The sequence below is a fragment of the Drosophila eugracilis genome, unplaced genomic scaffold (assembly GCF_018153835.1).
Source record: "Drosophila eugracilis isolate 14026-0451.02 unplaced genomic scaffold, ASM1815383v1 contig_394, whole genome shotgun sequence".
Lineage (NCBI taxonomy): Eukaryota > Metazoa > Arthropoda > Insecta > Diptera > Drosophilidae > Drosophila > Drosophila eugracilis.
This window is the reverse complement of record NW_024573254.1, coordinates 12,858-39,678: the sequence shown is the minus strand read 5'-3', so window position 1 is coordinate 39,678 and position 26,821 is coordinate 12,858. Positions and strand designations below refer to the sequence as shown.

Below are 26,821 nucleotides of genomic sequence, written 5' to 3'. Positions count from 1 at the left end.
TAGACCCAGTTATAGAGATGAGGCCCAGATCAACGGCCGCATCTAAAAAAAAAGAAAAAAATGATATTATAGTTGCTTGAATTTAAAATTCAGTGTTTTCCAGTGTTTTGCATAATACAAATGCCTACCAAATGAATTATAAAAAATAAACCACAAAAAAAAATGAAGACAGATCGATGAAAAAATCATTCGAAAATTAATGTAACTGGCGCTTGAATGCGCCTGTGCTTGCTACTTAGGGTTTAGAAAGGGTATATAAGACTGATTAGTGAGTTGGTTAAGTCTTAAAGGAAGGTCTACTAAGAGGTCTTCAAACCCTTTTCTTAATGTTTTAATCGGTTTATCATATAGATGGCGTTTTATCCTAAGTTAAAGTGTAGTTTATAGGGTATACCATGATCGAGTTGTTTGGTTAAACATTTTGGACAGATTGTGACATGCTTTTAGGGTCGCCCCCGGTGGCTCTTTAGGCAATATTTCTACTTTGCATAAGTAGAAATTTTTGTTCGACTTTGGTTTTTGGTTTTTGGGTTTGAGTTTAAGATTGGCTTTGGCTTTGTATTTTATTTGCATTTCGTTGCCATTGCGGTCATTAATTTTATTTATTTTCGTTTTTAAATCAAAACTGGTTGCTCTCAACGATTGTTTGCTGTTGTTTGCCGTTGTCATGGACTTTGCCTTTGCTTTTTGGCTGTTTGGTTTGGCTTTTTTTTTTTGATTTTAAGGTTTAAGTTTGGGCCAGGGCTTGGAGAGCTCAACATTCATAATTTGTCATCGAATGGGTTTGTAATTTGAAGTGATTAAGCAGTTTTGTTGGTCGTTTTTTTTTTTTTTTGTTTGCTTTGGTTTGGCTGGGTTTGGCTGGGTTTTTAATTTTTGTTCAGCCTTTTCAGACTTTAATTTAGTTTCTGTGTGCGTGTGCGTGTGTACGTGTGCGTGTGTGCTTTTATGATTTGATTTTGATTTTTATTTTTATTCCCTTTATGTATTTTGTGGGGGCTTTGCACTTTCTCCAATTAAAATTAAATTAAATAATCGCTTGAAGTTTTTTTTTTTTTGGCGCTGCTCTTTGGAATGGCCAAAGGGAAGGTTTTATATGAATTCTGCATTTGGGAGCTTTTGGGTTGTGTTTTTTTATTAGCCTTTTAACCTTACTTATCAGAAATTATACTCGTAATAATTATTTTTTAAAATTTCTTATCATTAATTGAAGGAATTTAAGTCTTTCTATAACTTTTATGCACATAAATTTACCTTAAACTTAAGATCTTTAAATTCCCTTTGCCAAAAGTTAACTAAATCTTAATCTTAAGATGAAAATTGGCATCCTATACCCTCGCAGGAAGTGCCAGCCAAGAGTTCACCCCATCCCTTTACCCATTCTATAACCCATCCCTTTTCCAGTTGGCTTTCAGAGCCCCGAGAAGCCCGTCCAATGGAGCGCAGCAAGTTGAACAAACTTTGCAAAGAGCGTGGATAAAAATTAAGCGCTTGAATTATCTTTTTGAAGGCCATCGCGGTATGAAAATGATCAGCGAACGAGGCTAGGCATGCGCAATAGTGGAGAGCTCCCCCCCATTCCACCCGCTCCTATACCATACTCCCCTGATCCGCAACACAACCGCCCCCCTCCCCCACAAATCCAATGGACCAGACCAGAAGCTGGAGCGGAGCAGTGTAGCCTATTCGCTCATCGCTCGATTTGTACCGCCAACGCATCGAGCGGTGCGGGAAGTGGCGGCAAGAAGTCATTGGTTGACGGGGCGTGGCATGGCGTGGCGGTACGGGGCGGAACAATGTGGGGCGGAGCGGTGGCGAGGTGACGAGGTGCTCAAAGTGCACAAAAGTTCAATAAACTAAAAAAGTGTCTTTTAAAACAGGTAAACACACACAGGGACAGATAGAGCGGTGTGTGCATGGTGTGTGTATGATGTGTGTATGGTGTGTGTATGGTGTGTGTATGGTGTGTGTATGGCGTGTGTAGTATGTGTAGTATGTGTAGTATGTTTACCATGTGTACATTGTTGCTGCTGCAGTTGAGGTGTAAAGCGAAATGCAGTTCTTGTCAAGCAAGCTGCTGCGACTGCTGCTGCAGCTGCTGCTGCTGCACCACCGCCATTCAACCAATGAGAATCAGAATATATAGCTGACGTATCCGATCCCAACCAGAATCTGAGTACAAGTCCCACTATGCCAGCGGTGCGTATGAGTGATATGCAAAGGGAAGCAATGGAGCATGGATGTGGAGTATAATCCAAATCCAACTACCTTTTGCTATATGTTTTAAAATTACTTAAAAAAAAACTTATTATTATGAGTACATTTGTACCCAAACTTTGTAAAACTGTCCCTTGGCTTTGAGTTTGTAAAACACGTTTCGGGTGGCTTTATCAATATTTATAAGGCATTTTAGATATAAATAGAAAAAGGTTTGCTAGAAATTGAATCATATAATGAAGATATTATCGGAAAGTGGGTTATGTTAAATGAGGAAGTAAACATGAGCTGCATGAACTTTCATAAAGTTAAGTAGAAATATTGAGAGGAAGAAGTTTAAATTTAGAAAGAATATTATGATTATGACTTAAACCATAGAAATACAATCTTCGTATAACTAATTCCTGTACTAACTAAGAAAACCACAGCTAGTCTTCGGTTTAGACCAAAATTTAAGAGCTTATAAAAGCTTAAGAGCCCTAAGAGGTTATAAAAGCCTTTTAAGTCTTATAAAACATAAAAATAATACTAAAAATCTATATAAAATAGTGCCAAATCCAAAAGAACTTATGCAGTTTTTGATACAGCGGTCAGTGACTCGTAGACCACCCGCTCACCCGCTCATAGCTGTGTGTAATTTTGAAAGTTCCCCAAAAAACTAAATTCCGGCAGAGATAACCCCTTTGTCCAGCCCCCCAAGGTCCACAGTACTTCCTGTCTAGGACTCCAGGAGAGTGCCAAGATCTGCATCTTGCTAAGTTCCGCTTAACTGAAGACCCCAAGTACTAGTTTCTTGGTCATTGATTAAGATTCCAATATCAATTTCAATTCCAATTCCAACTCCGAATCTGAAACCGATCGGGCCGAAACTTTCTCGCTCTCGCCAAGTGAAATGCCTCCACAAGTGAGAGGAGTGGAGTGGAGTGGAGTGGAGTGGCCGGCAATCAGAAATCTACAGCCATCAACCTTTATTGTGCCACAAAAAAGAATCTTGGCTGCTCTTTGGGGTTTTTGAACTTTAGAGCTTTCGTTTTTGTCGGCCAGCTGATGGGAGATTCTATGCCAATGACCAGCAGGCTATAGCTGTCGCTGTCTCAGTCGCAGTCGCAGTCGCTGCTTCTGCTGCTATAGCTCTTGATATATATATATATATATATGATATATTCCAGTCCTATGTTCCATATGCTCCAATTCCAATGACCCAAAGCTGAGGGCATTCAAAATGCTTTCATATTCAAAGTATCTGTATCTGTATCTGTAAATGTATCTGTAAATGTATCTGTAAATATATGTAGTATGGCTGGAAACTCCGAACTCGAACCCCGAGACCCACTAAAAAGTGAAGAAGCGAGAGTTGGCGGATGATGATGACGTTGAATGGTGATGGTGATGGTAATGGTGATGGCTCTTGAGGTGGCTTTCTAATTGTTGTTGCTGCTTGCCAGCTGAGAGCTCTATAGCCGAGCAGCTGATTAGAAGTTCCCGCAGCCTCGGCCATGGCGATTCGATTGGCAAAACCAACTTGGACGTTAACTGCGACTGCGACGGAGAGACGGAGACACAAGCAGCGACTTTAACTTGGGCAGAGACAGACAGCAGCAACAGCAGCAGCAGCAGCTCTGACGCCGAAGTCGAAGTCGAAGTCGAAGTCGACAGCGAACTGGGTTTGTCTTGGCTTGAATACAGATGGTGGGTTCGTTGACCGGCAAAGTTTTTGAAGTTTATTGCTGCGCCGCTGACTGTCCGTTGGCCCCGCTTTCAGTAAGCCAAATATGCAACCAGGAACCTAGAGCGGTTATCACTAAATAGCTGCTAACCCCCCTTCTCTCTCTGTCTCTCTCTCTCTCTCTCTCTCTCTATCTTTCTTTCCTTCATTCCAACTTCCAATCAATAATAAACGAGCTCCTTGGGTCAGCTGTTCGGTCAGCTGTTCTAGCCAAAAGCTTCCGCTTTTTGGCCGCGTTCATTGGCTTCTCTTTCGTTTCGTTTTGCTCGTTCGTTGGTTGAGTAAACTCTCGCACAGACCGGACCGGAATTCATCTCCGATCTGATCCGGAGATCAAAACGGATTGGATCGAAACGTATCGGATCAACGAACGGGGCAAAAATCAAGTGTGGCTTCTATTTCGGGCACGGCGCTTAGATATTTTTGGCACGCTCTTCTTCCGGTGACTTGAAAGAGGGAGAGAGAGCGAAACGTCGTCGACCTTTTCGTTTTTGTTTCGGAATGGGAATGGGATTTTAAAAATCAAGAAAAAATCCACCCGCTGATGATGATGCCACCCACAAAATCGAGTGATTTGTATTCGATTTGTTTTGTTTTGGCTGTTTTTTTTTTTTTGTGATCGCTTTTTGGGGTTGACAAACTTTTCGTTTGGCGCTGATGAAGCTCTGCCAGCCAAGATCAGCTGTGTCGTCGTCGTGGTGGCTCCGCTTATTATGTAACACGAAAAGTCAACGCAATTTTTTGAGTTTATTGACTGTACAGTTTAAGTTTTTTTGTGTGTTTTTTTTCGGTTTTTTTTTTTGGGATGCTGCGCCGCATCGATGATGAAAGTTTTTCGGCGAAGGGGGTGGCGCCTGATGTCGAGAAAGTTGCCCGAAATAACCACTGTTAAGGTAACAAAAACAACAATGGTTGCCAAAACAAAAAAATGTTAAAAAAAATCCGTTTAAAGTTTATTGACTTTTGATCCCAACGCATTATTGTTGGGGTGGGTAATGGTTGTTTTTGTTTTTTTTTTTAGCTTGCGCAATCCGCTGCTGTTGTTGTTGTTGTTTTTGTTGTTTTCGACTGCTCATACGTAACGGTATCGACAGGAAGTTGTGAATGTGGATGCGGTTTTATACAGCCGCCGCCACCGCCGCCGCAGGAGTTCATTCAATGCCGGCTGCTGCGGGTTCCAGTTACCCGAGCCGGGGTCGTCGTCGCATTTGTTTTGACTGCCTGCCGGCTGCTTGAGAGCACGTGCTGCTGGCTGCACTTGCGCAGGGGATGCCCAAGGTTGGCCAGTCACACGAGGAAGTCTCGGGTTAGAGTCTTGCTTAAATCAACTTACTTCCTTGGATTTTTATAGCCAAGCCTAAAGCAAGTTCGTGTCCATTGAAGTCTTTCGTTTGCCATAGGGGAAGTTGAATAGAAAGAGTCAGGTTATTGTAAGAGTATAGATTGAAGGGATTAACTAGACTTTAACTTTAGATTGGTAGGTTGTTCTTGGCAAGTTTGTGTCATTGAAGTCTTTCGTTTTTAGGCTATATCTATCAAATTTCCCTTAAGTTAATGTCATTTAAGTTTTAAGTTTCTCAAGCACAAACCCTCAAACAAGAAGACTTAACTCTTTTGGTCTGCCTTAAATCGATTTGCCACCGAAGTTCGTGCCATTGAAGTCTTTCGTTTGCATGCCCAGCAAAGAGAACGCAAAATATTCTAAAGCGCTTCTTGGAGAGTGAAGGAAAGAGAGAGAGAAAGAAACGTCGTTCGTTCTGTTGCCAACACAACAGCGGCCCCGTCTCCCTTCCTCTTCCAGCTTGCCAGTTCCCAGTTCCCAACAACTCCCAGCTCCATTCCGAAGCTCCAGCTTGGAGTATCAGCGTGTTGCCATGTTTTCTGGTTTGGCAGCTGCTTCTTGGGAACACTCACACACACACATACACACACACTGGCACATGTTTGCTGTTGCCGTCGTACCTTTTGCATTGGTATATGTAGGTCTACGTCCGATTTTACTTTCACTTTTAAAGGTTTACGAACTTTTCTGTTTACAAGTCAACGCTGCTGCCGGCTTCGTCAGCAGCAGCGCCAGCGTTGACGACGACGTCAGCGTCGTTGGAAGACAAAGGTACACGGAAAGAAAAGTTGTAGATAGATAAGGAATTTAAATAGTTTTTGTTAATGTTTTGGTGAGCTAATCATAGCATTTAGTAGAGTGTTTGATTAGGGAATATTGATATATATTTTATCTAATTTATGTATTTACTTTGACATATTTTATACTTTCCTAATGGGGGAATAATATTATTTAGTAAAGATGAAAACTTCCTTAGAAGTTTACTTAAAAACTTCCTTAAAAACTTCCTTAAAAACTTCCTTAAAACTTCCTCGAAACATTGTTCTTGGAAGAATGAGATCCAAAGTTCGATTTCCACTGCTTTCTTTTATTTTCTTTATATTTTTGAACTAATAAATATTATTTAGATACTATAATCATATAACTTGGCTATATACCTATATTACCTTTGATCATATCAAAGAAAAGTTAGTTTAATAGGTAAAATAACAAGACTAAGCCCCACTTTTCTTTCCGTGTAGTCGCACATTTCAAATGCTGCTCAGTTCGACAGCAGAAGGAGGAGTAGCAGAAGCAGCAGCAGCAGCAGCAGCAACAACAGCAGCCGCCGCTGCCGCAGTGGAGGTTATGGGTATTGGGGGAGATCCTACCTCCGCTGCCCCGTGGCCCACTCCTCGGCACAAGGAAGTCGCCTTCGCGGCGCTTCGACTTCCTTGACATTGAAGCAAGGATTTTGGCCCCGCCAAAAAGCGCACTCGCCTCGGAAGTCACAGCATGTGAGTGGTGTGCTGGTTGTATTGTGGTGTGTGCTGCTGCTGTTGCTGTGTGTGTGTGTGTGTGTGTGGTGCTAGCAATGCTGTTTTTTAGTCGGTCGGTCATTGACCGTTGCGGCTGAGACGCAGTGACGCCGCTGCCATTGGCATGGCCGACGCGGTGGCTGCGGCAACTGCAGCAGCGGCGGTGGCGACAGCGGCGGCGGCTGCTGCGTTGGCTACGACGGCGACGCTGTTATCCTGCCATCTAACTGGTGGCCAAGAGGCCAGAGTGAGATGCGGATACCCAGAGATCTCTGGCTCTGATGACGACAACATTAGCTGGTAGCTGCCGCTGCTGCTGTTGCTGCTGCTGCTGCTGCGACGGTGTTGTCGCGTCTACCCAACTTGTTGGACAAGTTGACGGCCTACGCGAGTGTGCATTGCATTGATTGGTAGGGAGATCTTAGAGGGGTGATCTCAAAGAGGGGCGGGGAGGGAGATCTTATTGGGAGGAGGAAGGGGGCCAATGTGGCATGCGAGGGGAATTGGAGGCTTGTGCGTTTGCGTTTGCGCAAAAGTCAATGAACTCCCGCGCGCGCTGCAGCAGTGGGGGCGGGCGTCTTGCTGCCAAAGTGGTGCGATATGGTGTATGTTTTGGTGGTTGTACACATACTATGTGTGTTGGTTTTTTGTTTTTGTTGTTGTTTTTTATGTATGGAATTCGCACTCAGACAGCAACAGCATAGTGGGAATGTAGGTAAGCCACTTGTTGTTGTTTCTAACCTTTTTGCAATGCATTAGGCAACCGACTCACTGTCAACACTTGGCCGGAGTGCATTGATCTCGCCATTGAGTGCGAGTGTTTGGCTCCATTTGGCAGTGCGTGTTTGGTTTGGGGAATGGTAATGGGGAATGGGCTATTAGCTTATGGGTATTGGATATTGGGATTGCATGACACAGTGACCGGAAAATAGATTGGCTTAATTGACTGACTCTTTTCTTGTTGTTGTTGTTGTTTAAATCAATGCTTTGGCAATTAGAATGCACAAGCTGACTGGCCCGGCCAAGCCTCCTCTTTCACCTACTCTTCATAATGATACCAAGTGCGAGTGTGGGTGTCGCTGAGAGACCACTGTTGCGGTACTCAACAACTGGCATAATACCAAAAAGCAAAGCCATATAGCCATATAACCATATAGCCATATAGCCATAGCAATAGCCTACGGTTGTAGGCCAGCGGTCAACGACCGCCAGCAGACCAACGACAAAAAGCAGCCGCAGAGTCGCCGCCGCCGCCGCCGCTCGGCAGTCGGCAGCTCAACCAGTTGAACGACCCACTGAACCAACTTGTCATTTGACCATGTCGCTAAGCTGCTGCTGCTGCTGTTGCTGCTGCTGCTGCTGCTGCTGCGACTGCTGCTGCTGCACCACCAGAAGAAGAAGAAGAAGAAGAAAAAGGAGAATTCAAAGAACTTGCCACTGATGATGTCCTGGCGGTAATTAACCCACCACCTTAATGGGGTAATTACAATACAAAAGCTAATTGCATTTCACCAATTTGTCAATGCCCCATGGTGGCACCTATATAGCATACCTACTGGGGTATCCCTTTTGGACTCTGGACTGTGGTCTCCAGTTTCCAGTCTCCAGTCTCTGGTCTTGGGACCACTGTCTGCTCCCAATCCATGTCAATTACCCTTGCGAAAGTAGTCGCTTTTGCGGATATGAAGCAATAATAAAACCATAATGAGAGAAACAGCACGAAGAGGTACAGAATTTGGCAATTACTTATTATTGAAGCTGCTCCGGCTGCTGTGGCTGCTGTGACTGCCTCCTCTCTTGGCCAGCTGCCAATTTTCTGAGTTTCACGAGCCACCAGTTGAGGTTCCTGTTCCCGCTGCAGTTGCTGTTGCCGCTGCTGCTTGCTGCTGCAGTTGTTGCAATTAAATTTGGCCTCAAAAAAGCCGCCACGCAGCGAGGAGAAAACCGGGAGTGGCTGCCACAATCCCAGGCACAAAAATCTTTATCGCAGGTCAGCGGCAATGTCCGTTGGGGTCAGAGGCGTAAATGCTGGGGGCATTCATTTCGTGTGCAACATTGTTGCAGGATCCAAAAAAAAAAAAGACCCCCGGCGGGTGTAACTGGTTGCCAAATGTATCAATTACCGCATCAGACTATCACCTTCCTTGGGGAGTTAAGTGCGTGACCCACTGAGTCGGATTTTTTCGTTCTTTTTTTTTTTATGGGTTTTCGTTAGCCTTAGAGGGGCAGACTTTGTGGGTTTAGCTAGGCTTGTTGGTAGAATTTGGGGTTTGTAAGAAGGGAAGTTATTAGTTTGTGGGATTTGAAGTTGAGAAAATATCTTAAACATGCTTAAGATAATATTATCTTACCATTTTACTTACGAAAACTATAATTTAATCAATTTTACTCTTAATTACTTAATATTTTTAAGCACCATAAGGTGGAATGGTTAGTCGTTGACTTAACAAAGTCAGTCTGGAATGCAGCAGAAAGATTAGACATGGCTTAGGTTAAATATCTTTAATTTCGATTTAGATGTTTGGAGTTGTAAGAGGATAAGTCATTAATTTGTATGATTTTAAGTTCATGAAATATCTTTAAAATGTTGTAAATATTATTATCTTACGATTTACTTAAAGAAAACTGCAATTTTAATCAATGTTTTTAAGAAGTATTAATGAAAATGTTCAATTCTTGACAAAGTCAGTTTGGAATGCAGCTGAAAGTTTAGGCATTCCTAAGGTTTAATACCTTAAATTGCGATCTTTAACATAATTTTCTTATATCAAAACTAAGGAGTATTTCTAAAGAAAACTAAGAATTATATAAAATTTTGTTAAGAATGTTTATTTTAAGATTTTTTAATACAATTTTTGGTTTTCGAATTTTGGAATTGAAGAAATTTCATGAACTTTAGTAGATTTTACGTGTAAAAGAAGCTCGTATTTATCAAATTTATAATGTCTTTACATCAGATAGGTGCTTACTTCTGATTAATTACTTATTAATTACTTCGAATTTATCAACTTTATGGTGTCTTTATATCAGAATTTCTTACTTCTGATTAGTTAATCATTAATTTAAACTTTTCTTTAACTTAATATTCAAATTTTCAATCTCAACTGCCTTTAATACCCATTTCTCATCTAAACTGTCAGCTTTTTGGCATCAGTAATTGTCAGCATTTGCTAGCAGTTGCCGCCACCTGTGGAAAGTCACGTGTCTAGAGTGTTTTGGGGCTTCCCATTAAGCCAAAAGTAGTGCCAAGCAGACAGTCATGGTCACAGCAATAGTGCTGACTTTCATTAGCTAAGAATTAATAAGTTTATTTAAGATTTAAGATTTATGATTTAAGATTTAAGATTTAAGATTTAAGATTTAAGATTTAAGATTTAAGATTTAAGATTTAAGATTTAAGATTTAAGATTTAAGATTTAAGATTTAAGATTTAAGATTTAAGATTTAAGATTTAAGATTTAAGATTTAAGATTTAAGATTTAAGATTTAAGATTTAAGATTTAAGATTTAAGATTTAAGATTTAAGATTTAAGATTTAAGATTTAAGATTTAAGATTTAAGATTTAAGATTTAAGATTTAAGATTTAAGATTTAAGATTTAAGATTTAAGATTTAAGATTTAAGATTTAAGACTTAAGATTTAAGATTTAAGATTTAAGATTTAAGATTTAAGATTTAAGATTTAAGATTTAAGATTTAAGATTTAAGATTTAAGATTTAAGATTTAAGATTTAAGATTTAAGATTTAAGATTTAAGATTTAAGATTTAAGATTTAAGATTTAAGATTTAAGATTTAAGATTTAAGATTTAAGATTTAAGATTTAAGATTTAAGATTTAAGATTTAAGATTTAAGATTTAAGATTTAAGATTTAAGATTTAAGATTTAAGATTTAAGATTTAAGATTTAGGATTTAAGATTTAAGATTTAAGATTTAGATTTAAGATTTAAGATTTAAGATTTAAGATTTAAGATTTAAGATTTAAGATTTAAGATTTAAGATTTAAGATTTAAGATTTAAGATTTAAGATTTAAGATTTAAGATTTAAGATTTAAGATTTAAGATTTAAGATTTAAGATTTAAGATTTAAGATTTAAGATTTAAGATTTAAGACTTAAGATTTAAGATTCTAGATTTAAGATTTAAGATTTAAGATTTAAGAAGAATTTTCAGAATTTTCACAGCTTTACTTTCCTAACCTCAACTGTTCCGTTTCGAGAGCTAGACCTGTGGCAAGTTTTGGGCCGCCCCGAAATGCATTTGCATGCAGCGCATGGAATGGCGGGGTGTCCAAGTCGCAATTGCATGCTGATGAGGATTAGCATGCTGCGTCCGTCTTTCTGTTTGGCGTTTGGCGTTTGGATGTTTTTGGCTTGTCAGTTTATATAATGCAGCACCAGGTGAGGTGCTTCCCCCTAGTTCATGGCCTCGAGCCACCCTCGTTACAGGGTAGCAAGTTAACATGTTAGCTAGTTAGCGAGTGTCGCATTTACATTGAGATTTGTCGCCGTAATTGAATTGCCAATTGCCAATTGCCAATTGCCAATTGCCTGACATTGTAATTGCTAGAGAGCGCAATTCATGCAAATGGAAAATGGAAATGGAAGCGTTCAAGATGAGATGTGTTAATCTTGCCTTGCCCCAACACCAGCAGCGCCCCCTCTCTCTGATTATAAATCCACTGCCTATGAGAGTCCATGGAGCGTTGCACAATCAGAATGGATCGCCGCGTTTCATTGAGCTTGTCAAGTGAGCTATAGTGATCGCTGATCGCTGATCGATCGATCAAGCAAGCTAGCTAGCTAGCTAGCTATCGATCCTGGCTTTGGAACTGGCACTGGCACTGTGGCTTTGGCATTATCCAATGCCTAGTCCAAGGCCCAAATGAAATTATCATATTATTATTCGAACGATTCGAGTGTGCGTAATCACTGGCGTTGGACTAAGATCTTATAGCCAGATCTCTTGGTCTCTCTGTCTTAAGGAAGCTGCAGCAGTAGCCCTATGGCCCTAAGCCAACCATAAAGATTATATATAGCTCTAACCTTGGCTGATTTTTGTACTCAGCAATGATCAAAAATGCCTCAAAAAATCGGAGTTCGATTTAAAGCTCAGATCTGGTTAGCTTTTGCCGAGATCAACGAACGCTTTCAATAGGAAATTGAAATTGAAATCGAAATCTAAAAACGAAATGAATACAAGCCAGCATTTTTCTTTGTCTTCATTGGATATATATCTATATATATATTGATTTCTGTTTGCTATTCACAACGTTTTCTTTCTTTAGTTTCAGTCACTAATATATGCGATGATTAGCGGATTAGTTAGCTGGTTATGAGCGATTAAGCAGCTTTGGTATTGGATTTGAAATTGGAATTGGAACTTGGCTTTAGTTTTGAGTTTTAGTTTTAGTTTTAGTTTTAGTTTTAGTTTCAGCTTCAGTGTGGCTGCGGCGATTCGTTGACCCCGCCGATGCAGAACCTTGGAATTACCATAAAACACTGTTGCTGCTCTACATACATAGGTCTGACTCTGGCTTGGATTGGCTCCTTGGGGTGATGACAGAGGGTTTGGCTCTATTTGGGGGAAGATGAATTTGGCAAGGGATTGAGTTTAAGTTGAAGATGGGAAAGAAATTCGTTTTCTATCATTAAAATTGGCAAGATTTTGTAGGGATTTGTTAGGATTCGAAGTTTTTCTATGATTTGAAGTTCAAAAGCCTGAATTACCCATCGAAAAACATAGTTTTTGAAACTTTTTCTGATTAATCATTAAAGTAATTTCAAGATAAACTTAAGATCTTTTAAAGTTAAACCTTTAAGTAATGACCATCTTCCTGCCAAGTACCTTTAAAACGAACTCAAGACACGAAGGACAACTTTCTGTCACTGCTGGCCAAGATCATCGGCAATGCTTCCCCGGCACGCGGCCAAAAAGAATACCCCCCCCCAGCTATTTTCCACGATGACTTCATTAAAGTCGTTCGTCGGTTCGCCAGGCTATCTGTATTTGTGTGTTTGTGAGTGGCACGTGCAAGCGTTTGCTGTTGTTGTTGTTGTTTGTTGTTGTTGCTGCTGCTACTGCTTGTGTGCTGGGCGGGCAGGTGTCGAAACAATGTGTGGCGCGCAGCTTAATTAGAATGTTGCCACATTGATAGAGCTAGGCAGTAGCACTGGCAGCAGCAGCAGCAGGCCGAATAAAAATGTCAGAACAAGTTGAGGCGGCAATTTGTCAACCAGCAGCAGTACTAACTAGTGGCAACCACTTTACATTCGAAATCCATTTTATTTTTCCATACAGACATACAAATGCAGTTCAAGATATAAATGCAATTAAAGATACAGATACAGATACATATACAGATACATTTACAGATACAGATACAGATACAGATACAGATATACTATCACATATCCGCCAGCTTCCCCGCCAGACAGGCTGAAACTGGACAACTCGGGTGAGTTTGCTCTGTGTCCATGTCCATGGATCCGTTCATGCGCAAGGTTTTTTCGGGCTGTATCGGTCCGATCTTTGGCCACCCGCCGCCACCCCAGCAGCCCACTGCTGGCGTTGTACTCTACTCTGCCACCACCATCAGCCCAGCTCCGGTGCATTGACCTCAAAATGGCTCAAAAGCCATTGAACTGCTGCAGTCACTCTTACTGCTGCAGCTCGACTTGGCTTGGCGGCTTGGCTTGGTTTGGATCGGCTTGGATCCGATTCGATTGGATCGGCTCAGATCGGACAGACAAGAACAGAACTTTGCTTCTCATAAGTAATATGCTAATTTTTTGCTATAGCTAGAAGATGGTTTTTCTTTATGAAAACGAATTCTAGATGCTCTTTACTTTTGAGATACAAAGGGTGAAAGAAGAACTTCTTGTTTTTGGTCTTTAGAAGGGCATTTTGGTTTAAGTTTAATCATTAATTTAGCAAGAGCTGGTGGTCTAGATAGATTACAATGAACAAAGTTGATACTTTTTACTTAGTTTTTGTAGATAGTCAAGTCCAGAGTCATAAAGTTCCAACTTTCATAGTGAAAAGATCTTTCTTAGAAATCAACATACAGGGAAGTCGCTCTTTAAGAAACCTTTAACAGATTGCTTATTCAGAACATAATCGTTTATTAAGATACTTTATTTAACTTTATACTCAAACATTTGTTTTTAAGATTTAATAAAAATATTTAAGTATTTTGTAAGAAATAATGATGAAGCTTTAGTCTTGTTAAGCCAACACAGAAAAAGTGCAAACTTAAATCCTACAAATATCTTACTATTTACTATTGATATGCTCTCTGTTAATGAAGAATCAACATAGATACTAGCCCTAAAAAGGATAATTAGCCCTAAATGATTATGATTTAATAAACTTAGGATATATATCTTAGATATAGTACAGAAAACGGATATCAATCCACTAGTCTCTTGGGGTAAAAACACTCTTAAACTGACTCTAAGACTTGCTAATGTCCCAAAAGCGCAACTTCAAGTTATTCCAACTTCAAATTACAGTTTTAATCTTAACTTAACATTGTTTTTAAACCCAAAAAAGCTTACAATATCAAAAATCAGTAAAGTAAATATCATAAACAAGACCATCATAGTTAAAATTCTTAAAATCTCCGAGAAGGAAAACACATTTTTTCTTTGTGTAATTAAAATGTAACCATTAAACCCCCTTCAATGAATAATTATTTATGGCAGGAATTATTTATCTGGTCAGCTTTTAATTGGTGGACTAATATCTGGTCCGGCTTCAAGCTCTGGTTCTGGCTGCCCCCTCTGGTTCTAAGTCCGGATTCGAAACTTAATCAGAATCAGAATCAGTAACAGAATCAGAATCCGAATCAGAAGTGTGCAAACTGCGGCCATTGAAACCGAGAATGAAATGAAAATGTGACCGAATGTAAATTCTTTTAATTTTATTGCCAACGCCAGTGGCAGTGGCAAACTGAGGCTGTTCTAAGATCCGATAGAATGTAGTCACTGGAATCTACTGGCACGTTCTTTGGGTGGTGGCTGCCGACGTAGTCGCTGTAGCGATAGCCATCGATTGGATGGGTTAAACGAACGCTGGCTTGGCCTATGAAAGATGTCAAGGTATCTGTAAAATTCGTATTCGATTTTTGTACGCCAATCACATACTACGTCCGTAGTGCAAACTTCGAGTGCCACAAAAAGTAGAAACAAAAACACACACACACACATAGAGAAATCACAGAAAACAAAGCCACTAATTGCTGAAGTGGCAGTTTCTTTGGGAGATGCCCTGCACCAGCTAACCGCTCTAAAGAGATAGATCGAATGACCACAGCTGACTTGACTCGGGTGTCTTTCTTAGCCGGGCGCGGGGATCGCCTTGATTTAACCGAAACGTCGGCGCATTCCGCTATGGTTATTATATGATGTCTGCCGACGACTGTCAGATGCACTGGCTCTATGATTCTCTAGCCTATATTGCTGAGGTGGCTATACTCGAAGCTAAATGCTGACCAACTCTATGAAAGAGCAGACGAAGGGGGGCCTGGCTTATGGTTCTGGTTTCTAGAGCGAAGCTCAACCTTGGACTTTGCCACTAAATGCTAGATGCTCCATTAATGTGGCCAAAAAACCATTGGACACAGCACATTTTGGAGCTGGGAGAGCTTTAATTACCATTCCATTCGCGGCGCGTGCCTCGTCGCATAGAATCAGCCAGCAGCAACAGCAACAACAACAACAACAACAATAAAAGCAAACACACACACACACACACACTCATATATTGGATGAGTGTATAAACATTGGAATTGGGTTAAAAAATAAAGCATGCAAACTACCTTGACACATTTTTTGCCAGCACTGAAGCGGCAGCAGCAGTAGCAGCAGCAGCAGCAGAGTTGCGGGTGGGTGGCGTCGAAAAAAATACATACATTGGGATGTGCAAAGAGTAAACTGTTCGGATGTGCGGTCATACGAAAGGGACAAAGGGCTTAAGGCGGGAAGAGATGGTAACCAATCCCCATTCCCATTCCCATTCCCATACCCATACCCATACCCATACCCATACCCACTATCAATATGCTGTTGCAACTGTAATAAAAACGCTTGACGAAACCCGGTGCCTCTGTGTGTTGTGCCCCTCTTTCTTTTGATAAGAGAACGCGAATACGCCACGTGAGCTGGGTGCCATGAGGTGCCCCCGATTCGTTTCGATTTCCAGTTCCAGTTCCAGCACACTCCGAAAATTTCGTGCGCAATGCGCTGATTAGACGCATTATATCAGCATGAGTGTGTGCGTGTGTGTGTAGAAATGCGTTGTGCTTTATTATCTCTGGGTTGAGGTGGTCATCTAATGATCCATAGCAGACAGTTCTTGGAAGAGAGAGAGCTTCTGGTACGTAGAAGTCATGATCCTTGGTTGGGTTACTAACCCAGAAGTTAGGTAGAAGTTAGAGGAGATGGATCTTGTCTAAGAGTTTATCCCTCTAAAGGTAAACCTTACTTAAGTTAGATAGTATGTTGGGGATTAGAAAAGTTATAGAGGAGGTATATCCTTTTTACAAACTTCTATCTGACTACCATAAGTTTTGTCATGATCCTTGGTTTTGGTTACTAAGTTAGCAGTAAGCTAAAAGAAAGAGGCGATGGATCTTCTCTGAAAGTTTATCCCTCTAAAGGTGAACCTTACTTAAGTTAGAAACTATGTTGGGGACTAGAAAAGATAAGGATATCATACAATAGATCAAATCAGCAATAGGTATATCCTTTTTAGATAAATCTACCTAACTAAGTTCTGTCATTATCCCTGGTTTTGGTTACTCAGCCAGCAGTTAGCTAGTAGAAGGAGCCAATCAATCTTTTTTAAGAGTTTATCCCTCTAAAGGTAAACCCTTTTTAACTCAGATACTATGTTAGTCGCTAGAAAATTTATAGATATCATACGATAGATCAGATCAGCAAAAGGTATATCCTTCTTAGAAGTTTCTAACTAAGTTCTGCATAGTTTAATCTCTTATTAAGTTCCTTAACAGCTCAAGAAATCTAATTTCTCTTTCAATCAACTTAATCAGCGCCAAAGTTAGCTGACCCCAACCTTGTCTGGATGATCACCTAAGAAATAAAAAAAAAACCAAAAACCATTCCCAGTCCCTTTGCTGATCTTCCAGACTTTAAAGACTTTACGTTTTTTTCCCTTCGTTTTAACACAACATTTTAGCCAAGACGACGACGAAGTCGAAAGGGTTTAAAAATAATTCAGGCCGCGTTGACAGGCAGCATCCGCTCGGCTTTGGGTTCATGTCCTTTCCCTTTGCCATAGGATGTTGCCCCGACAGGGCCAATGATCTTGGCGTCTGTTGAACCGTCTGCTGCCACTCAAGAACATTGTCGCTGCCTGTGCCTGTGCCCTGTTGGTTGTTGGTTATACCGAGTGGATATATGTGGACCGGACCCATGTGTCGTCTGGACAATGGAAAGGTTCGGCGACCGCTGCACGCAGCCAGAACTCAGCCACTGGCGGGGGTCATTAAAATGTACAGGTAAATTTCAAGTTAAAGGCTAAAGCCTAAAGCTTAAGCGGCAAACCCACTGATCGTAGATCTTGATGTGCTCCTCTCTCTGTGCTCCTTTGTCCAACAGGCCGCATTCGATGCAAAAAGTCAATGCCCGGCGGATCTATTTTAGCGCATGCCATTGGCCCTGAACTTGTTTGTCCAGCCTCGCGAGCCCTTTCCACTTCCTTTTTCCACATTGCCATTCCTTTCCAGAAATTTTTGCTGGCACTACGGACACATGACTCAGACGGTTCAGGCAACCGCTGGAAATCCCCAGCAAGAATCTCCTTGCTTGTCTTCTCTCCACAGAAAACAATCGTTTGTTTGATGTTCATAGGAGTTATAATCTGTTTATATCATCTTCTATAGTGTTTATTTCTCTCTGTGTGGTAGGAAAAATCCCATCCATAGACCTCCTTTTGCTGGCTGGCTGACTGCCTGTGGCTTAGGTAAACCCAAATGGAAAACCAATTCAGCAGACACGAAATTAAGGAAAAGTGCAAATGTGGCAGAAATAGAAATGGAAATTGCCGTTTCGTTGAAGTTTTAGGTACTCAAGGATGGGCCAGCAGGCCAACTAGATACCCTTTCATTGCAGTTATAGCAGGTATATCCGAGTTGTCGTAAAAGGTATATAGTATAGTAGCTAACAGATACGATCTTGTCCAGCAGTTTGAGGGTGTAATGAATGTGCATATGATAAATATCCCGTAAACGTAAATGATTTCATTTTCAAATTTTACTTTCGCACTCTCCTTCTTTCCAAGACTCGGATACCCAAACCCAGACCGAAACTCAAACCCAAACCCAAAACCAAAACCGAATGAAAGCCTGGCGGCAGCATATTGATACTGACGATGTGTTACCATTGTCTGGACGGCCTTCGGCGGTCGCTCTTCCTCCGTTCCCGTTGCTGACGTAGACACACGTTGACAGCTCGCCGTTGCCCTGTTTGCATTTCTGTCCGAGAGACTCGTTTCAAATTCTAAAGAAATTCCAGTAATCGCAGAGCTCTGCTGGTGACTGGACGTCGGGACGTCCGTGTATTGAAGAAGAAGAACAAGAAGAAGAAGAATAAAAAGAAGAAGAAGAAGAAGAACACCTCTAACAACAGGAGAAGACCAAGGAGACAGCAAACGGGCAACCGGGCAACGGGCAACGGGCAAAGACAGCGACTGGTTAAAGATTAAAAAGTGAGAGCAAACGGAAATCGAAAGTGATGTCGGCGGAGTCGTCCATCGTTGATGCTGTTGAGTACACCGGTTGGATGCCCTCGGTGCAGACTTTCATTGGTCTGCTAATACCGGGCATACTCGTCCTGGTGATCCTCTATCTTTGCGAGCATCAGTATGATAATGTATTGGGTGTCTCACCGCCGGGACCTTGGGGTGTGCCCTTCCTTGGCTATTTGCCATTTTTGAGTTCACGTGCTCCGCACAAATCTCTACAGGCTCTGGCCAAGCGATATGGTAACATCTTTGAGCTGAAAATGGGCAGTGTAAGGACAGTGGTACTGTCGGATACCAAGGTGGTCAGAGATTACTTTCGTCGCGATGTGCTGACAGAAAGGGCTCCCCTATATCTTACTCATGGTATCATGGGTGGTTTTGGTAAGTTTTTTTTTTGAGTCCTTGGGTTTGGTTTACCTTTAACTAACTTACTTTCTGGACAGGAATCATCTGCGCCCAGATTGACATCTGGCGATATACACGACGTCAGACTATAGAATGGCTCAAGGACTTGGGCATGACCCGGCGACCGGGTAAACTGCGTTCCAAGCTGGAGCAGCGCATCGGCCGGGGAGTCAACGAGTGCGTGCGGGTAAGTGACTTCACTTCCACTTTTTTTTTTTCGCTTAGGTCAGCTATGAAAAAAAAGAACGAATTTTGCATAAATTTTGCATTAATTTTGGAGACTTCTCTTGGAAGTTTTCGTATACTAATCGGCGGGTCCAACACTGGAAAAAATAAGCTAAACTTTGTAAGAAGTAAAAATCAAGGATCAGTATTAATCCTTTCTTTAATCCCCCGCAGCTTTTCGAGGATGAGGCTAAAAAGAGCTCCGGATCAGAAGTTAATCCCCTACCAGCTCTCCATCACACTCTGGGCAATATAATCAACGATTTGGTCTTTGGGGTTACTTACAAGCGAGATGATCCCGACTGGCTGTACCTGCAGAAGTTGCAGGAAGAGGGCGTCAAGCTAATTGGTGTCTCTGGGGTAGTGAACTTTCTGCCCTGGCTGCGTCATCTGCCTAGCAATAAGCGCAACATCCGTTTCCTAATGGAGGGCAAGGCCAAGACTCATGCCATTTATGACCGCATCACCAGGGAATGTGAAAAGGGGCTGAGGGAGCAGGAAAGGCTATTTCTGGAACGTCAAAAGGTGAGAGAGGAGAAAAAACGGCAGGAACTGGAGAAGCTGAAGGAGGCAGAAGAAGAGGTGAATGCGAATAAGGAAAATGTCCAGCAGGAGGAAGAGTCTGGACAGAAAAAGGAGGAGGAGACTCCTCAGAGGAGAGGCGAGGAGGAAATTGAAGAAAATTACGAACCGCGTTGCATTCTGGAGCACTTCCTTATAAGCCGGGATCCGGATTCACAGCTCTACTGTGATGACCAACTGCGTCATCTGCTTGCCGATCTCTTTGGTGCCGGAGTGGACACCTCATTGGCTACCCTGAGATGGTTCCTGCTCTACTTGGCACGCGAACAAAGCTGCCAGCGTCGTCTACATGAACTTCTCCTGCCACTGCGTCCTGCACCCAGTTTGGAGGAACTGGAACCACTGGCCTATCTACGGGCTTGTATTTCCGAGACAATGCGTATTCGCAGCGTAGTCCCGCTGGGAATTCCTCATGGATGCAGGGAGAACATCACCATTGGTGATTATCACATCAAGGAAGGTTCCATGATTGTTTCTCTACAGTGGGCTATCCACATGGATCCAGAGGCCTTCCCGGAACCCGAGGAGTTCCGCCCGGAACGTTTCTTGGCTCCCGATGGTTCGTACTCGGCACCGCCTCAGTTCTTCCCCTTCTCATCGGGCATGCGGATGTGCCCGGGCGATGAGATGGCTCGCATGATACTCACCCTGTTTGCGGGGCGTATCTTGAGGCGTTTCCACCTGGAGGTGCCAGAGGACTGTGATGTGGACATGGAGGGTGAGAGCGGCATTACCCTGACTCCGGGTTATCATAAGTTGCGATTTACTAAGCTGTCGGTGGTGGAGCAGCGCAGGGAACCGAAGGGTTCGGTGGTGCAGGAGTAGTTTGATTTATTTTCACTTCTTAACAACATTTTTTTTTCTATTTTTATTATATTTTATCTTAAACTTTTATATTATTAATATTATTTTTATAACCCTTTGTGAGTGGTAACCTATTTAAAGGTTTTTTTGGTGTTCTAAATTTGAGTTTGGGGAATGTTTTCTTTAGAGAAACTTTCTTTTATTAATAAATAAATTTGTTTTTATGTTTTGTTTCTTCTATTTTAGATTGTCAAAAAGTGTGTATGGATTTTAAGTTTAAGTTTTTTCTTGGTTTGATTAATAAATTAGTAGTGGCTGTCCTTTAAAAATGTAAGTTTTCTTACTTAATGTAAGAAAATTGACTAAAAATCGTTATTTTCGAGTCAGAAATATATTTTTTAAAGGAATCTTAAACAACTTAAAATGTTTTCAAGCAATACCTTTCTTAGAAAATGTTGTAGATTTATTGTATGATTTTTCATCCGCCTTCTTAAAAGAGTGTTTATGAGAGTTTCCCAGAGCTATGACCTATGACTATGGCTATCTTTCAAGCCATTTGATATGAAATGCAACTTGAGAAATTCCTCCCTCACTTTATGTAAGTTTTGGAGACAGAAACTAATATATTTTCAAAAGGAATGTTAAACTTAAAAAGGTTTTTTAACATAATTTTTCGGAGACAGAAACTAATTCTTAAAAGGAATGTTAAAGAACTTAAAAAGGTTTTTTAGCAATACTTTTTTTTAGACAATTTTGTAGATTTATTAATGATTTCATCCGCCTTCTTAAAAGAGTTTAGGATACTTTCCATCTTATCTTTCTTTGAAGTTTCTCAGACTAAATCTTTCAAGTCATTTGATATGAAAAACTACTTCAGAAATTCCTCACTTTATATAAGCAAATCAACTCAAAAACTGAACTCAACTCAACTCAAGATAGAAATTAATATATTCTTAAAAGAGATGTTAAGTAACTTAAATAATTTCTTTTAGCAATACCTTTCGTAGAAAATTTCGTTTGAAATTCGTCACTTTATGTAAGTTTTCGAGACAGAAACTTATATATATTCTTAACAGGAATGTTAAGCTACTTAAAACGTTTTTTTTAGCAATAACTTTCTTAGAACATTTTGTAGATTTATTGCTGATTTAAACCGCCTTTCTAAAAAAGAGTTTAGGATAGTTTTTATCACACTTTTCTTCCAAGATTCCAAAATATCTTTCAAGACATTTGAAGGGAAATTAACAACTTTGGGGAAATGGAAACCTTCAACGCAAGAATCTTAAATAATTTAACTCAATTTTTCTTTTATTTTTTTCACAATTTATTCTCTTTATTTTCGAATCGTTTGCCTATTTTTTGATGTGTGCTTGTAAGACTAAACCACAGTTTGTTTTGTTGTTTGTTGTTTTGTTTTGTTTTTTGTTTTGTTTTTTGTTGTTTGGACATTAAGCTAGCACTAATACTATGAATAAACAAGAACGTTAGCTAACTAGACTTAAACAGCCTGCTGGCTTTACACATAGCAATATCCTATAATTAATACTAATAATATTCAAATAAGATTAATTAATAATAATAAAAAACATTTAACATTAGCAATTAGAATATAGAACATTGTCTACTAACTAAGTTTATGAACTAACAGCTTATTAGAATTAGTTGAACACAGCTTCTTGGGGGTGAAAGAATAGAATTGGTTGCAGTCCTCTGTGTAGGTTTGGTCACAGCTTTTGGCTGCTCTGCTCCTTGTCCACGATCCAAGGGATCAGGAACTGCTCCTCCCACGGGCGGATAACTACTAACTTATGGCTAAATGGATAGCTCGGCAAGAGGCCAAGAATCTAGTTGGCCTCTCGCCATCTTCTAGACTTCATCTTAATTTTTTTTGTTTGATTTTCTTTTTTTTTTTTTGTCATTTGTTTAGGAACAAAACCGTGCTCTGGAGCTCGGAACTCTTCGGATCCACACATCAGTTGGCGCCAACATTGCGCATGTGATGAGGATCAGCGGCCGTGGGCGCCAGTGGTCGTCGCTTTAGGCAGACCTTGAAGGACTCCGGCGTGATGGTGGCACCTACATTGCCCTTAAGACTGGGCAGTGGCTGACCCTCGGGCAGGGCAATGTCGAAGCAGTGCATGAAGGAGGCGAAGAACAGGAAGAGCTCCATTCGCGCCAGCACATCACCCAGACACATCCGTCTGCCCACACCGAAGGGGATGAAGTACTCGGGCTTGCGAACCTTGCCCTCGGTATCAATGAATCGCGATGGCCGGAACTCCTCGGGTTTCTCCCATAGATTGGGATCCATGTGGACGCTATTGATCAGCGGGATGACATGTGAGCCAGCTGGTATGGTATAACCATTGAGTTCCACATCCCTAAAGAACGAGAGAGAGAGAGGGGAAGACAGGAAGGGGAAATTGTGATTAGTTCGGTGATCGGTGCATCAACGATTATCAGCAAACGGCAGGGGCTGGGCCCACTGCGCACTGCCACTAATCTGGTTACAGAAACAAAAGTGGGCCACGCACTGGTGAGGTCTCGTTTGAGCTTGATGGGAGGTGGAGGGATTGCATGAGGAGGAGGAGGAGGAGGATGAGGAGCACGAGCCAGCTGAATGGAAAGCCACGACAATGAATGGCAATCGCCGAGATCTGGTGTGAATGAACGGACCTCGCGGCATTTGCGTAGATCTCTAAACGTCCAGTGCGTAAGCACTCCATCTGCTGATAGCTTCTCCTCTAGCTCTCCACATCCCCAACAGCCCCTCCACTCCTTTCATCTCGGAAACTAACTAATCTCAATCTCTATGAATGCTTACCTTGTAGGCGAGTGTGTGGTGGCCAAGGGAACGATGCTGGAACGACGCATTGACTCCAGAATGGTGGACTCGGTAATGGGCAGATATTGCAGATCCTCAATGGTGGGCAGACGATGACGTCCCACAACCTGATCTAGTTCGTCCTGGACGCGACGCATCTCCTTGGGATTACGCAGCATGAATACGTTGATCCACAGCAGGGTGGTCTTGATGGTTTCCATGCCAGCGGAGAACAGATCGATGATTACTTGGACAAGTTGTTCCTCTGAAAAAAGGTGAAGAAAAAATGGAAAAGAAAATGAAGGTCAGAGTGGTGTTCCAAAAGGACTGAAGCTTAAAGGATTTTGTGAATAAAAAGAAACTCAACTTACCATGATTCTTGCCATCAAAAAGCTCAGCATCTGTGCCCTCGGCCTTGGCCTTCTCAATCTCGCACAGATAGAAGTCAACCAGATCACGGATATTGCTGGGATCAAAGCTACGCTTGTGATCATCGATCACGTCCTGGTAGAAACGTTGCATCTCGGCACGATTTTGGGCAATCTTATTCTTGGCCGTGGAAATGCTGGGGAAGCACTGCATCGTAGGGATATAGTCAACGGTATGGATCTCGCCGAACAACCTCATGCCCTCTTCGATAAGGAAATTGAAACGTCGGAACTTGGGATCATCGATGCTGAACCGTGTGGACATCATTAGGCTGCAGATGACATTGCTAACAGCCACCGAGATGACCGGAGACATGTCAACGGGCTGACCATCGCTGGCATGCAAATGACCAATGAACTCATGAACTTCCGTCTGTTTTTTTTTTTTAAATTGGAAAATGCCAAAGGTAAGAGGATGCTGCTGCTGCTGGTCAAGATTATTGCTGAACTTACCATAATGCGTTTCTGCATCTGCTGCTTGCCGTTGCCCATGTAGGTCATGCCAAACTGCCGGAGCTTGTCGTGCAGAAAGCGCCGCTGATCCTTCCACAACTTGCCCGTGCTGTTGATAATGCCTGGAAATTATATAAAAAAAAAAAAAAAGGAAAGGTGACTTTAGATATATGTGAGTATTTTTTACAACTTGCTCTTATCTTTATTTTTAATTTTTTATGTCGCAATTTGAAGATTTAATTGAGGTAGGTTGCCCTACTTCGTCAAAAAGAAATACCAGAAAAGAAATCCCAGCAAAAAAATGCACAAAAAACAAAATGAAAAAAAAAACTTTAAAAACGTGATTTTGCGGCAGGGCAAAAAAGTGCCGCAATGCCTTATCATTCAGTATGGAATATATATATATATATATATATATATATACTATATAGTAAAGTGCAAGCAAAAGCCAATCAAAATAAAATCGAAAATCAAAAAGAGCGAAAAGAAATTCGAGTGGAATTTCTTTACTTTAAACTTAATTACAATCCTTCCTTACAATCTCACTACATCTCAGGTACTATAAAGGTATATATATATAACATATATATATATACAATCTGGACTTGGGTCCGGCAAATGGCTTGATAACTTTTCGCTTTCGCAGCGGTTTTTAAGGGAAATATTTCCAGGTTTCACGTACTAATCGTACGTAGTAGTAAACAGAGTAGTAAAAACTAATTTGTGGTTAATAATATGTAAGCCTTATCAGTTTCTCCCCGCCCCCTTTAGTTTAGTTTTAGTGATATAACTTAAGTTTAAACTTACCATAACCATTGAGTGTCTGCATGAAGGGAGTGTCCGGACGTCCGGTGAACTCCTCACGGCGGAAACATTCACGTATCATTTTGTAGTCGCTCATCACGACTGTCAGTTGGCTGCCCAGACGAGTGGAGAATAGGGAACCATATTGCTTGGCCAGTTCCATGAAACGTGTGTGCTTTTCATTGCCCATGAACAGGAGATAACCGATAACGGGTAGGCCCCAAGGACCAGGCGGTAGTTTTCGTAATTCACGATAGTTTCTTAATAGCCATTGTAGGAGGGTAACTATGGCCAAAAGGCCAAGGAAGACCATCAACAGATGCTGGGCATCGCCATCCTGCTGCACCTGCAGTTGGCGCAGCAGAAACTTGATCAGGTACGAGTCGGCCAGCATGGTTAACTTCTTCCTTCTTTCCTTAACGGATCTCCTCGTCCGGATTTTAATTTGGTTTTTTGAAATGATAATGGCTTGCTCTCTCTCTCTCTCTCTTTCGCTCGCTCTCTCTCTCGCCCTTTTGTGGCTCAAATCCCTTCGGCGTGGATGGGACTGTTATTTACTGCTTTGCTTGTCGGCCATTGGTCACTTTTGCTTTTAAACGCTTTTGACTGGCACTTGAAAAAAATTCAATTCCTTGGTTTGTTTTTGTTTTTGTGTTTTTTTGTTGATTGCAATTTGGATTTGATTTGATTTTTTCTTAATTTTTGGTTGTCTTAAATAGGACTCCAAAAAAAAAATAACAAAAAAAAAGTAACCGAAAAAAATAAATATTCGCTCGTAACGTTGGAGAAAAAAAAACTGTGTGTATGTTTTTTTTTCTTTATTTTATTTAATTTATATTTTATTTTGTATTTGTATTTTTATTTTTGGTTACGGAGACGGAGATGGTCGGTGACGGAGACCCGGAGACGATTTCGCGTCGAGCGTTTATAGTTTTCGACTAATGGCTCGACCGTATGTCCTTGCCACTTTTATAACAACTCGAGCCCGCTTCGAGCGCGCGAGTGAGCGAGCGAGCAGAGCGCCAAACGAATGATCGACGGCGATCGAAGCGCGCGGCGCTCGGTCTCGGCTTCGGATTCGGCTTCTCAGCGGGCCCCGCGGAGCTCTTCAGCTTTTGGCTTCAGCTTTTGGTTCAGCTTCTGTGTTTTTTAGCTGCTTGAACCTCAGCTCTATACAGCTCAACAGCGTTGCCCGACGACGTCTGTTCATTTTTGGGGTCTCAACGCTCTGGCTTTTGGCTTTTGGCTCGACGCCGGCAGAGGGCCCGCTCATCGGGCTAACATACTCCCCCCCGTTTCCCTTCCCGACCCTCTCTACTTTACCACCTCCCCCTTCTAGCTGGAGAATCTATATAAGAAATAAGAAGAAGAAGAAAAAAGAAGGTGGAGGTGGAGTGGCGGGGGTCACACAGCTCTCTAGACGAAGCAGCGCCAAACAGTTCAAACAGCGCAGCCTCAGTCGGTCGGCTGGCTGGCTTTAGCCACTATCACTCGGTTGGATCGAACCGACAGCAGTGATCGAACATCGAACCAAAGGCGGGCAACAACATGTTGGAGCAACGCGGCTTGAGTGAAAAGATAGAGTTGGTGGACTCAAGAGATCGTCAACACTCTCACTCTCTCTTTCTCTTAAGTTGGGTTTTAGGAATATCTTTTGGGGGGTTTCTTAATGGGTTTTATCTTGAAGAATTCTATTGATTAACTAGTTAGAGGATTTATTAGAAATA

The 26,821-nt window shown here is 41.5% G+C and overlaps 2 protein-coding genes across 2 annotated transcripts in view; one reads left to right on the top strand and one right to left on the bottom strand.

The window, feature by feature from the left end:
* Positions 1–20,809, top strand: part of LOC108109953 (cytochrome P450 306a1) — a 29,655-nt gene extending 8,846 nt beyond the window's left edge. The window contains exons 3-5 of the mRNA XM_017218766.2: positions 18,108–18,950; positions 19,013–19,161; positions 19,374–20,809. Coding sequence (XP_017074255.1) covers positions 18,560–18,950; positions 19,013–19,161; positions 19,374–20,606 — 1,773 coding nt within the window. The 5' untranslated portion in view covers positions 18,108–18,559 and the 3' untranslated portion in view covers positions 20,607–20,809. The remainder of the gene's footprint in view (positions 1–18,107; positions 18,951–19,012; positions 19,162–19,373) is intronic.
* A 1,087-nt stretch (positions 20,810–21,896) lies between these two features.
* On the bottom strand, positions 21,897–25,785 carry LOC108109954 (cytochrome P450 18a1). Its single transcript, XM_017218768.2, has 5 exons — positions 25,098–25,785; positions 24,291–24,412; positions 23,781–24,210; positions 23,410–23,674; positions 21,897–22,966 (listed from the first exon to the last, which is right to left on the bottom strand). The coding sequence occupies exons 1-5, from the start codon at positions 25,486–25,488 to the stop codon at positions 22,558–22,560; spliced, it is 1,617 nt and encodes a 538-aa protein (XP_017074257.1). The 5' UTR covers positions 25,489–25,785; the 3' UTR covers positions 21,897–22,557.
* Between the last annotated feature and the right edge of the window lie 1,036 nt (positions 25,786–26,821).